General features: G+C 38.1%; 1 protein-coding gene across 4 annotated transcripts in view; it reads right to left on the bottom strand.

Moving 5' to 3' along the window:
- Positions 1-12,076, bottom strand: part of LOC127438667 (E3 ubiquitin-protein ligase RNF123-like) — a 228,276-nt gene that overhangs the window by 144,236 nt on the left and 71,964 nt on the right. For all 4 annotated transcript variants that reach the window (XR_007896785.1, XM_051694399.1, XM_051694400.1 and 1 more), the window contains one exon: positions 3,261-3,449. Coding sequence is in view for 3 of the 4 variants with exons in the window: in XM_051694399.1 (XP_051550359.1) it covers positions 3,261-3,449 (189 nt within the window). In the remaining variant the exon portion in view is untranslated. The remainder of the gene's footprint in view (positions 1-3,260; positions 3,450-12,076) is intronic.

Raw genomic sequence — 12,076 nt, 5'->3', positions numbered from 1 at the left:
ATAAAAGACTGTTGTTTTGCATGATCAGTCATATTTTCAAAACCAATGCCAAAATGTTACAATTTCTGCATACATACATACACACACACACACACACACACACACACACACATACGTAGTGCAAATCTAAAATACAAATCGGTTATATACAGTGCAAGGGAATGTAATGGCAGAAGAGTTAGGATGTGTTGGATAATATAAAAAGACTAAGCTTTGTATTGCACATTAATTATTGCTCAAAGGGGCAGTTTTAACTGTTCCTGTGCCTGACGGTTCTGGTGCTCAGTGCTCTGAAGCGTCGGCCAGAAGGCAACAGTTCAAAAAGGTAGTGGGCAGGGTGAGTGGGGTCCAGAGTGTTTTTTCCAGCCTTTTTCCTCACTCTGGAAGTGTATAGTTCTTGAAGGGAAGGCAGGGGGCAACCAATAATCCTCTCAGCAGTCCGAACTGTCCTTTGTAGTCTTCTGATATCCGATTTTGTAGCTGAACCAAACCAGACAGTTACAGAAGGGCAGAGGACAGACTCAATGACTGCTGAGAAGAACTGTATCAGTAGTGCCTGTGGCAGGTTGAACTTCCTCAACTGGTGAAGAAAGTACAACCTCTGCTGGGCCTTTTTTCGAGTCAATGTGGGTCTCCCACTTCAGGTCCTGTGAGATGGTAGTACCCAGGAACCTGAATGACTCCACTGCTGCCACAGTGCTTTTTAGAATGGTGAGGGGGACAGTGTTGGGGGGGTTCCTCCTAAAGTCCACAATCATCTCCACCGTTTTGAGCGTGTTCAGCTCAAGGTTGTTTTGACTGCACCAGACAGCCAGCTGTCTAACCTCCCTTCTTTATGCAGACTCATCATCATCTTGGATGAGGCCTATGACAGTAGCGTTGTCTGCAAACTTCAGGAGCTTGACAGAGGGGTCCTTGGTGATGCAGTCGTTGGTGTAGAGGGAGAAGAGTAGTGGGGAGAGCACACATCCCTAGGGGGCACCAGTGCTGATTGTACAGGTGCTAGAAGTGTGTTTTCCCTGTCTCACAAGCTGCTGCCTGTCTGTCAGAAAGCTGGTAATCCACTGAGAGACAGACGTGGGAACAGAGAGTTGGTGCAATTTAGTCAGGAAAATAGCTGGGATGATGGTGTTGAAAGCCGAACTGAAGTTCACAAAAAGTGTCCTTGCATATGTCCCTGGTCTGTCCAGAAGTTGCAGGATATGATGCAATCCCATGTTAACTGCATCATCCACAGACCTGTTTGCTCGATAAGCAAATTAAAGGGGATCTAGAAAAGGTCCAGTGATGTCCTTCAGGTGGGCCAACACCAGTCTCTCAAATGACTTCATGACCACAGACGTCATGGCGCCAGGTCTGTAGTCATTAATTTCTGTGATTTTTGGTTTCTTTGGGATGGGGAAGATAGTGGAACGTTTGAAGCAGCATGGGACTTCACACTGCTCCAGTGATCTATTGAAGATCTTTGTGAAGATGGGGGCCAGCTGGTTAGCACAGGATCCAAGACATGCAGGTGAAACGCCATCTGGGCCTTGTGCTTTCCTTATCCTTTGTTTTCGAAAGACACGGCACACATCATCTTCACAGATCTCAAGTGCAGGTTGAGTAGCAGAAGGGGGGGAGGAGGGGGGTTTCAGGAGGTGTTGGTGTTTGTGTGGAGTGAAGGTTGATGTGTGAGATTGAGCCTTTCAAATCTACAGTAGAACACATTCAGGTCGTCAGCCAGTTGTTGGTCCACCACAGGGTTGGGGGTAGGAGTCCTGTAATTCGTAAGTTGTTTCATGCCACTCTACACTAATGCAGGGTCGTTAGCTGAAAACTACTCTGATTCCCTTATTCAGTGTGTTCCTGGCCTGATTGTACAAGACTTTATCCCCAACTCTGTAAGCATCCTCTTTGGCCTGACGAAGCTGCCTGAGTTCTGCTTTTAAACATGATTTGTCGTCGTTAAATGTTAAATAAGTCCTAGTAAGAATGCACATATCCTCAAAGAAACTGATATATGATGTTACAGTATCTGTGAGCTCGTCCAGATTGGTGTCTGCAGCTTCAAAAACACTCCAATCAGTGCAGTCAAAGCAGGCTTGTAGTTCCAGCTCTGCTTCATTGGTCCATCTCTTTACAGTCCTTACTACAAGCTTAGCAGATTTTAATTTCTGTCTGTAGGTTGAAAGAAGATGAAGACAGACAGTGATCAGATAGTCCCAAAGCTGCTCTAGGAACAGAGCGATATGCATCCTTTATTGTTATATAACAGTGATCCAGTATATTTCTGTCTCTGGTTGGGCATGTAATGTGCTGTTTGTATTTGGGCAGTTCACATGTGAGGTTTACTTTGTTAAAATCCCCAAGAATAATAATAACTGAGTCCAGGAATTGTTGTTCCGTGTCTGTGATTTGATCAGCCAGCTGTTGCAGCGCGGCATTCAAACACGCATTTGGCGCGATATACACACTCACCAGAATAAATGAGGAAAACTCCCGCGGCGAGTAGAAAGGCTTAAAGTTAATAAAGAGCGCTTCCAAATTAGGACAGCACATCTTCTTTAATGTTGTTACATCTGTACACCAACTTTCATTGATGTAAAAGCATGTTCCACCGCCTCTCGTTTTCCCCGTTAACTCTGCGATGCGATCCGCTCTGAAAAGCTGAAAGCCCGGCAGATGTAACGCGCTGTCCGGAATGGCTTCACTCAGCCAGGTTTCTGTCCTTGTTCGTGCAGGTGAGGAGATGTAGTTCGTCCGTTTTGTTAGGGAGAGAGCGGAGATTCGCAAGATGAATACTCGGCAGCGCTATTCGAAAGCCACGCCAACGGAGCTTGACCAGCGCGCCTGCTTGTCTCCCTCGCCTGCGTCTCGTAGCGCGTTTAAACAGCACAGCCGCGTCTCCGAATAAAATGTCCAACAAAATGTCTGAATATTCAAAATCCGGGAAAAGATTGACTGGTATATGCTGACGAATGTTCGGCAGTTTGTCTCTGGTAAAACTGACTGGAAAAAGATTACTAAACACAGGACAAACAAACAAAAACAACAAAACAATAGGAGCGCTCCACACCGAGGCAGTCATCCGCGCCATCATGATGGATCATATATACATATATATATATATATATATATATATATTATACACATACATACATACACACAGTATATATATATGGTAATCAACGTTATGCCACAAATGCTGTCGAATGAGCTTAACTTGAATTGAACCCGGAATATTCCTTCAGTACAGCTGCTTTAGAAATCACTCTCACCTGAGCCAATCGGCGTAGCAGCAGCTCAGCAGAGGGGCGGGTCCAGTCCAGGAATATTTCTGGCACTAGAGTGATGGTCATTTCTAGAACCCGTAACAGACTGACAGAGAGGTCAAAGCAGGTCGCACACACTTTCAGCTGCCTTGTGTCCACAAAGTTTCTCTCCGGTCGCTCGGCAGCCTGCTGGATCTGAAACAAGATTATTAACATTAACGAAAACAATCACAAAGATGTTTTTTTTGGGGGGGGGGGGACAAAAACTATGCCAGAGTGATAGCAATCACTAATGAATATAATAATATAACAATAGTCGCAATGGCACATTTCTAACACAATTCACTGTCAGCAAGTGTTGTGAATTCGGCAGATACAATTTTTAATTTAACTTTGATGGTATTACTTTGAGCATAAGTAGTTTCTGATAAAGCGTCATCATTCGATGAAAATATGTTTAAAAGTACAATATTTCTTTAGGTGTAACACTTTTCATTAGGAATATTTTGCACAAAAGCAATGTCTTGATGTTTAGATATTCAGTTCAGACAATTCCTGCGTCTCGGCTTCATTCTTATTTAGTTCTCCCAGAAACGGAGGCAGTAAACACATCACAAGCTTCCCCTGGAGACTGCTGCCTCCTAATTCGAGGATCAACGCAGATAAATGCCGCTCCTAAGAGCCAGCCAACCTCCAGGCGAAGGAGCATACGAATAAAATCCAATCTGCAGTGAGCAGAATTTCAGTGTCTTTACTCTCCTGAAAGGCATTGATTAAAGAGAAGAGGAGAGCCTGGTGGGAAAGTGCTTTTATGTGTCTCTGCTGAGGTTTAATTAACTACCATTGTAGATCAGTCAAGGTTTTGCTTTCTTCTACTGTATATCTCCCCAGTAGTTTCCAAAGCCTGTGTTTAGTTATGAACCTACCATGCCAGGGGGCTGCCTTGCAATATATAATATCTATTTTTAATCAGTATTTTCGTCTTAGTTTCCAGTAAAAAATATTTAATATCCTTAAAACGAGATACATTTATTAGAGTTAAATTTTGTAATATACTGTGTTAAACCTTGTTTTCCGAGAATATACAGTATCTTAATACAACATTAACCAACACTTCTTGGGAGGGTGGAACCTTTGTAATGTGTCCGCCCGGAAGCATTCCACTGACTGACACACCAAACACGCACAACAGCGCTTCCTTGAAATAATGGAGATGGAGAAAGGAACTCTTAACACTATTTGATGTACAAAAGAAGCCTAGATGGGACCTATATAAGGTGCGTTTTAATTACCACAGAAGCACGTCAAGTCTTAACTATCTCCAAAACGCAGAATGAGACATTTTTGTCTGCAAGCGTGGAGTTCAAAGTGACGTATAACGCTGGCACTGACGCTCTGATGCGAATCATGGATGCAGCTTCACAGTTGCTGAAGGAAAGCAGATAGCAACAGTCTACCGGCTGATTAATATTGTGGAGGATGAGAGTTTAAGAGATTTAAAGCCAATGCAATGAATATGCAATCTATGTGGGCACTAGTTCTTTCAATAAGTCAAACTTCCACGTTTAAAGTTTCTTGGATTGGTACTATTTTACAGCATTTCTATCTTTATACTGTGGAAGGCTTTATTTGGCAACTGTTAATAAACCATAATATTGTTACATATTGTTTTGCTCTCTTTCCTAAAGTGGAAATAAATGCATTTTGACAGGAAAAGAAGTATATACAGTGTCAAATTTCAGCATTTTCAAAATCTGCTACAATGTTAAAAGTCCACCCACTCCTCTTTCTTATATTTCTATTAATCAAAAACAGTGTCTCAAAATGACTGGTTTTCGTATCTGCTCTAAAGTGACGTCACTTTAGAGCAGGCCACGCCCACGACTGGTGATGGACTCCACCCTATTATCATAGATCCTCCCCTGAGTGATCGACACACAGTCTGCCATTTTTTTCTGCGCTGGAGCAGCTACAGTGAGAAGAATAATGCCTCAGCTTCATAAGCGTCATAAGTGTTCTGTTGTTGGCTGTAAAAGTGAACACAAGAGTCTTCATGTACTCCCGGCATCAGAGCCACTGAAGACGCCGTGGACAAGTTTTGTTTCTGAAGAAAATGTGCCCCAAAACATACAAAAATGTGTGTATGTTTGTACAAATCATTTTACACCAGACTGCTTTGTGAATGAGGGTCAGTATAAAGCAAGAGTTTCAAAAAAATTGACTCTCAAGCATGGATCAATACCAACTGTTCGTGTTCCAGCTTTATATCCTGAAGATGTAAGTATCGCACTTTATATTTTGTGAATGTTTGCAAATCGCCTTTCCGAATGTGTTTGTTAGCTGATTCCACGGCTAATGCAACTAAAGTTACCATTGTCTCTGATTGTGTTCACGGAGACCAGAGCTATGTTGTTATAGCTTGTTTGCACATGACGTCACATCACTGCGTTGCTGTGGCGTGAAATGCATATGGAGGGCAGGAAGTGATTTTCTACATAAGAAGCACTATCACAAACTCAAAATGCCTATGTTTTGCGTCGTTTACGTTTGCTCATACATATATGGCTGAACTCCGGTATTTACGGTGTTAGTCATATTGGTTCTGATTTGTTGTTGCTATAGTATCTGAAGCACGAGCTGTAAAGGCACAGCCCTGTTCCGGAAAGGGGGCAGGGAGCAGCAGCTCATTTGTATTTAAAAAGACACACACGAAAACAGCGTGTTTTTGATTCCACCCAAAAAGAGGCATTTACAACATTGAATAATAAATGATCCGTGGGGTATTTTGAGCTGAAACTTCACAGACACATTCTGGGGACACCTGAGACTTATATTACATCTTGTAAAAAGGGGCATAATAGGTCTCCTTTAATAAATTTAGTGTGATAATACCTCCCTAGTTTTACAAAAACAACAAAATGGCTGTTGCATTTTCTCGAGCAAGTCAAATTTGTATGCACTGTTTTGTAAGAAAATTATCTGGAGGGACAAAAAACATTTCTTGAAGTCACTTTGCACTATACATAACTGTACATGAGAAACCGGAGTATTTATTTATTTATTCATTTTAAAGGTGCAATATGTAACATTTGTCATGTAATATTCGCCTTTTTTTTGCCAATGTGTGAACGGCTTCTAACGCAACTTAAAAAATGAGACCTTCCCGGACTTCCTAGGTTGCCTATTAAAGCCTGTAGACTGATTTTCATGCGAAGGGAGTGGGTCGCTTTTGCCAGGAAAATCCAAAGGATTTGATGTTTATGCGCGCTCATGAGAGCCTTGCTTCAGACAGTAGCTTCTCTTCCGCTATTCAACAGCGACAACAAACTGCAACACTAGGTAACGTTATCTTAGAGATGGAATCCATCAAACGTCCAGCTCCCAGCACAACACCGACTCCTACACAAACTTTAAGTAAGCCAAAAAAAAAAACAAAAAAAACATTTATCTACTGAATCCCATCTGGCTAAGCAGGAATGTGATCATGGTCGAGCGAAAACTAGAGTGAACATCGGCAGGGCATTTGATTCCTGGAGGGACCTTCGTTCGGTTTTGGGGATCAAAACCAACCCTGAATTGGCGTTCTTCTTATTGGACAGGTAAGCTTACATAACTGCAAAACATGTGAAATATAGTGCCATAAGGATTGATCTGTGTAATTTTAGCTAACTTGATCTTGCCTGCACAGTAACTGTCATAAACAGTGTTAATCTGTAATTATTCAGCAAGGTAAACTACAATAACACATGAAATGACAATGTTCAATATAATGTAAAAAGACCCATTCATTAGTGTAACGTAACTTGGTTATACAGAAAATATATATATTCTATTATTATAAAACAATAGCGCATTGATATATCAAAATGACAGTTGTGATGGAATCACATCAATACTGAATTGTGTCAACATATTTATAATGTACAGTCTATTTTATAAACAGCTACTGTCATCAGCCATCAAATTTAGCTAACAGCTATTGATAAAGCTGGCTAGCTAGCTAACGCCTACATAGGCTATCATGTAAATGCAGTCAATGTATCATGCAAAGAAAAGTGATTACTTCAAGCTATAGTCTTGCATAGCCAGACCTATTTCCACACTTTGTTTTAGCACTGTTCCAGCACTGGAGAGTCAAATAAAATATACAGTCTCAAAGTTTGTAGTAAAACAAAAAAAAGTTATATAATCATAACTGTGTAATTTTAATTATGCTACGTCATCTGTCAGCATGATGTCTGTGAATCACGTTCAGTGTCTTTGTATGTTATGTCATTGTTTTGGTCGATGCTCGCTGCAGTTCACTTAACGGCCAAAGGTGTCATTAATAACAAGGGTTTCTGAATCTTACATACTGCACCTTTAAGTAAAAACTCATGGTAACATAGTTGACCATATAGAAAAATAATTGACACAGGTAACACAGTTAACTTAACATAATAAAGTACAGTGGCAAAATGAGCAAGGGATAATACTTCACAGGTTACAATTATGAAAATGCTAATTTTTATTTATTATTTCATCAAACCATTGTTTTAATATTATTGAACTGAAGATTATTTTAAAATGTTTGAAATGACTGCTAAGCTAATTCAGTAACTCCTTTAAATTTTATTTTACAAATTGTATATTTTTAAATTGAACATTTTTAAACAACTTATAATATATGTAGAATGTGCTTAAATGTCAACTATGTTACCAATTGTCCACTATTTTACCTTTATTGGGTAACACTGTTGGCATTTTTTAACACTTCGGGTCTTTACTCAACAAACAGTGGGCCTACAACAGATGTTATCTTTAAAAATGCATTTTCAAAAATACTGAATCATTTATTTTTTTATTTTATTTTTTTTTCTAGTGAAGCTTTAAAACGATAATACTTGAGTCACACTGTTGACAGTTATTCAATCCACTCTTGACCCAGGCTTGGCTTTTTAACAAATATTTGGGAAAAAGAGAAATAACAACTTTAAGTCCTTCATCCTTGTGTTTCCTGAGAAAATTACAATATGTTGTGCAAATCAAGTGATATTGGGACAAACTGTTCCTTTTTGAAGTGGGTTTTTCAGATGGGTAACTTAGGGGCTGTTTACACGACAATGTTTTCAACTAAAAACGGAAAACTTTTTATGCGTTTTGGCTGTTCGTTTACACGACAATGGCTTTTTGGGGCCTGAAAATGCAAACATTTGAAAACGGGTTTCAAAGTGCAAGTTTTTGCGATGCCATTACCGTCTCTGTGTAAACATACAAAAACGTGAATTTGTGAAAACGATGATGTCATGCGCACGCGTATTATGTGTTCAGTCTATAAGCATGCGCGCGAGTACTTCAGAACAATGCGCGAGACATTCAAAACTACAATGGCGGACTACAGGACTGTGTTTGTGCTGCTCAAGATTTTGAGTTTATTGACGCTTCTCTAGCAAATTGTAGATTTACTGCATCACTACTACAACCAGCGATCGCCATCTTTATTGTTTGTATTCACCACTCTGTGGAAGAATGCTTATGTGCGCAGGAACGTAGTGTTTCTTTACAAAGTGACATCGCCAACTACTGGCCTGGCATGCATAATACAGCGTTTTTAGTCGTTTTCGCGGATCCGTGTGAAAGGGGATCGTTTTGACAACGTTGTCGTCTGTACGTGAAACTTTTCAAAAACGCAAAGGAAAAACCTTTCCGTTTTTAGTACATCGTTGTCGTGTAAGCGTACGCTTAGTTGACTATGATTTTTCAGACAAATATAAAATTAGGAATATCACAGTAAAATGTTTTTACTTTGTGTAGTGCATAAAATGTCTTGATAATCTAATCTATATAAAGACAGATGTATGGACATAATTTATGTTTGATGTCATTTTCATGCATATTTGCAAAGCAGAATGACCAACTCAACAAAACTGACAGCTGAATACCAAGGTTTTATGTCATATACGCCTTTTTTTAACAAAAGACATGCCTTTTCCAACAAACAATAATGTGATTTGGAAAAGATATAATTGTGTACTAAAAAATAAGCATTAGTACTATACATTGATGAAAATGCATAAAATATATATCCCACCAACATGAAATGCACCTGCAATTATAGAATGACCCACTTAGTGCTGGGGTTTAGACCAAACCTTAGCCAGACTGTTTGAGGAATATCAATAAAGTGCTGCTTTGCAATAACTAACTACTGAAATTGTGGTGCAATTGTCTACAATCTTAGGATCGCAACAACAGACTTACATAATCGTTGAGGTGGATAATGTTGTTCGGTGATGCAGCACGAACGCACACCCGCCGTGCAAACAACTGACTCACAGGGAGCATGGAAAGTGACAGATCATTTACATACTCACATTTGCCATGCTATAATAATACTCTAAGCATGTTGAATATACATTTCAAAATCAGCTCACAGAACAAAACAGAAGAGCTATATTATTGTAATGACTAGATTACAGCAAAGCTTTGCTACCATTAATGTTATTGACACTTATTAGTTGTGTTTCCTACTGCAAGCATCACTATTGCTATTCGCCATACATTATTTTTTTTATTTTTTTTATTCAGTTCAGATATCCAGATAATTCAATTCATATATGAAGTGGCAGTCATGATTACATTGTCATTTTGAATATTTACAAGGTCTGATTGAGTTAGCTACAGTATAATAAACTACTTAAATGAATAATTGCAGACAGGGGAGTGTCTGGGAAACCTGTTTGGAAAAAGAAATTAATTTTGCAATTCTGTTTGTTGTCGCTAATTCACAAAAATGACACTTCAGTTATTTTAGTACACGTTTTTCAAACTTACAGCATCAGAACAACAGCTGTGTTGCTGTAGGGATTTTTTTTTAATTTTTTTTTTATTAAATATCATGGAAAAGAAGAGATTTGTACACTGTGAAAATTTTGTCTTGTTTTTCAGAGAAAATATCTAAACATACTTAAAACTTGAGAAATTTACTTGAGAAATACTTGACAAAATTATGCAAGGCTTGCTTTCAGAGACTATATCATGAATTAAGTTTATTTTTTCTTACCTCACCTGATTTTGTATTTTTTTAATTTTTTTTAAATTATTATTATTTTAAGCATAAACCAAAATTTTGTAAGATCTATGCTTTAAACAAGATTTATTTTTTTTTTAATAAACTTAATTCAAGATATATTCCCTAAAAATATGTCTTAATTAAGGCTGTTCATTTAACATGTTCATTTCATGTTAGTGTGATTAATTACATAAAAATTGTTTTAAATTTTTTTCACGTTTTTATTCTACTAAATTGAACATAATTTAGAAACAATATATTGACTTCAAAAGCCACTTTATGTAAAGGCACTTTGTGTTGTCTAATCAATACTTTACTCCTCTGCAACAATAATGTACAGTACCGGTCAAAAGTTTAAGGTCACTTACTCATTCTTTATTAATATTATTTTTCACATTTTAGAATAATAGTAAAGTCATCGAAACTATGGAATAACATAAATGGAACTATAGGAATTGTGTTGTGACTAAATAAAATCCCAAATAAATCAAAACTGTGTTATATTTTAGCATCTTCAAAGTAGTCACTCTTTGTCTAGAATTTTCAGACCTGTACTCTTGACATTTTCTCAACCAACTTCTTGAGGTATCACCCTGGGATGATTTTTAAATAGTATTGAAGGAGTTCCCATCTATGTTGGGCACTTATTGGCTGCTTTTCTTTATTATTTGGTCCAAGTCATCAATTTCAAAAAAAATGTTTTTTTTTTAATTACATTTTAGTTTTATAATGAAATAAATTAATATGTTGGCACAATTATATTTTTGTCTACAAAACTAATTTCAAACATTTAAGCATACGCCTTCAGATCAAAAGATTTTTAAGATCATGAGAAACATTTCAAGTGACCCCAAACTACTGAACGGCAGTGTGTGTATTTGAATGACCTTAATCATCACATGATATATATACAGTATATGGATTATATTTATAATTATTTGATTATATTTTGTATAGGGCTGTTGATTTAATGTGTTAATTTAGAACAATTATTTATCTAAAAATTGCATAAACTGCCGCCGGTGTCCTCTCTTCTCTAGCTTCTCCAAAACTTTCTGCCCGGTCACTATACAAGAACTGTAATACGTGATTTTCTGCACATTTCATTTTATTCTGGAAAGGAGCCATTCATTCAGGTAAGAGGGAACCATCTGAACACATTTAATCACTGATCAAACTTCACTTGTTTTTAAGGTAGGCAGTGTTTTTACTGTCAAACATTAACACAATGTAGTTTGACATCTATGTGGGGATATCTTGTTTACTTGCCACTATATGTCTAAAACAAACTTTTTATATACCTTAGAAAGATACAATGCCAATTGTGTCGGAAATTAACGGGGACTTGGTGCAAAAATGCCACAGAAATTGACAAAAACATCCCTGGAATTCAAAATATGGAGGTAAAAATGCCAACACAACGAGTTCCCGTGTTTTATTAATAACATCTGGTATAGTTACAATTACATACATTGCGATCTTCTTTTGACTTTTCACTGAACATATTTTTTTTCCCCTGCCGTCCAGTTCCTCACAACATTGCACGCTTCTATCATTCCGAATCAATTCGGTATTGTACTCTCACGTTAAATTCCGTAACCGTTCGCCCCTCCTGTTCAAAATAAACTTTCCTAGCGGGTAACACTCTCGCTCACGGTGCTGTACTATACATTCCTGCCCTGTGCTGCTGTTTATCTGTCTGAGAAGCCTCACACGCTACAGGCCAAAAGTGTGCAAGGGATGGATGTTATTTAAAGAAGGTATGAGAAAT

The sequence above is a fragment of the Myxocyprinus asiaticus genome, chromosome 50 (assembly GCF_019703515.2).
Source record: "Myxocyprinus asiaticus isolate MX2 ecotype Aquarium Trade chromosome 50, UBuf_Myxa_2, whole genome shotgun sequence".
NCBI lineage: Eukaryota > Metazoa > Chordata > Actinopteri > Cypriniformes > Catostomidae > Myxocyprinus > Myxocyprinus asiaticus.
The sequence above is the reverse complement of the archived record's forward strand: the minus strand, read 5'-3'. Positions and strand labels throughout refer to the sequence as shown.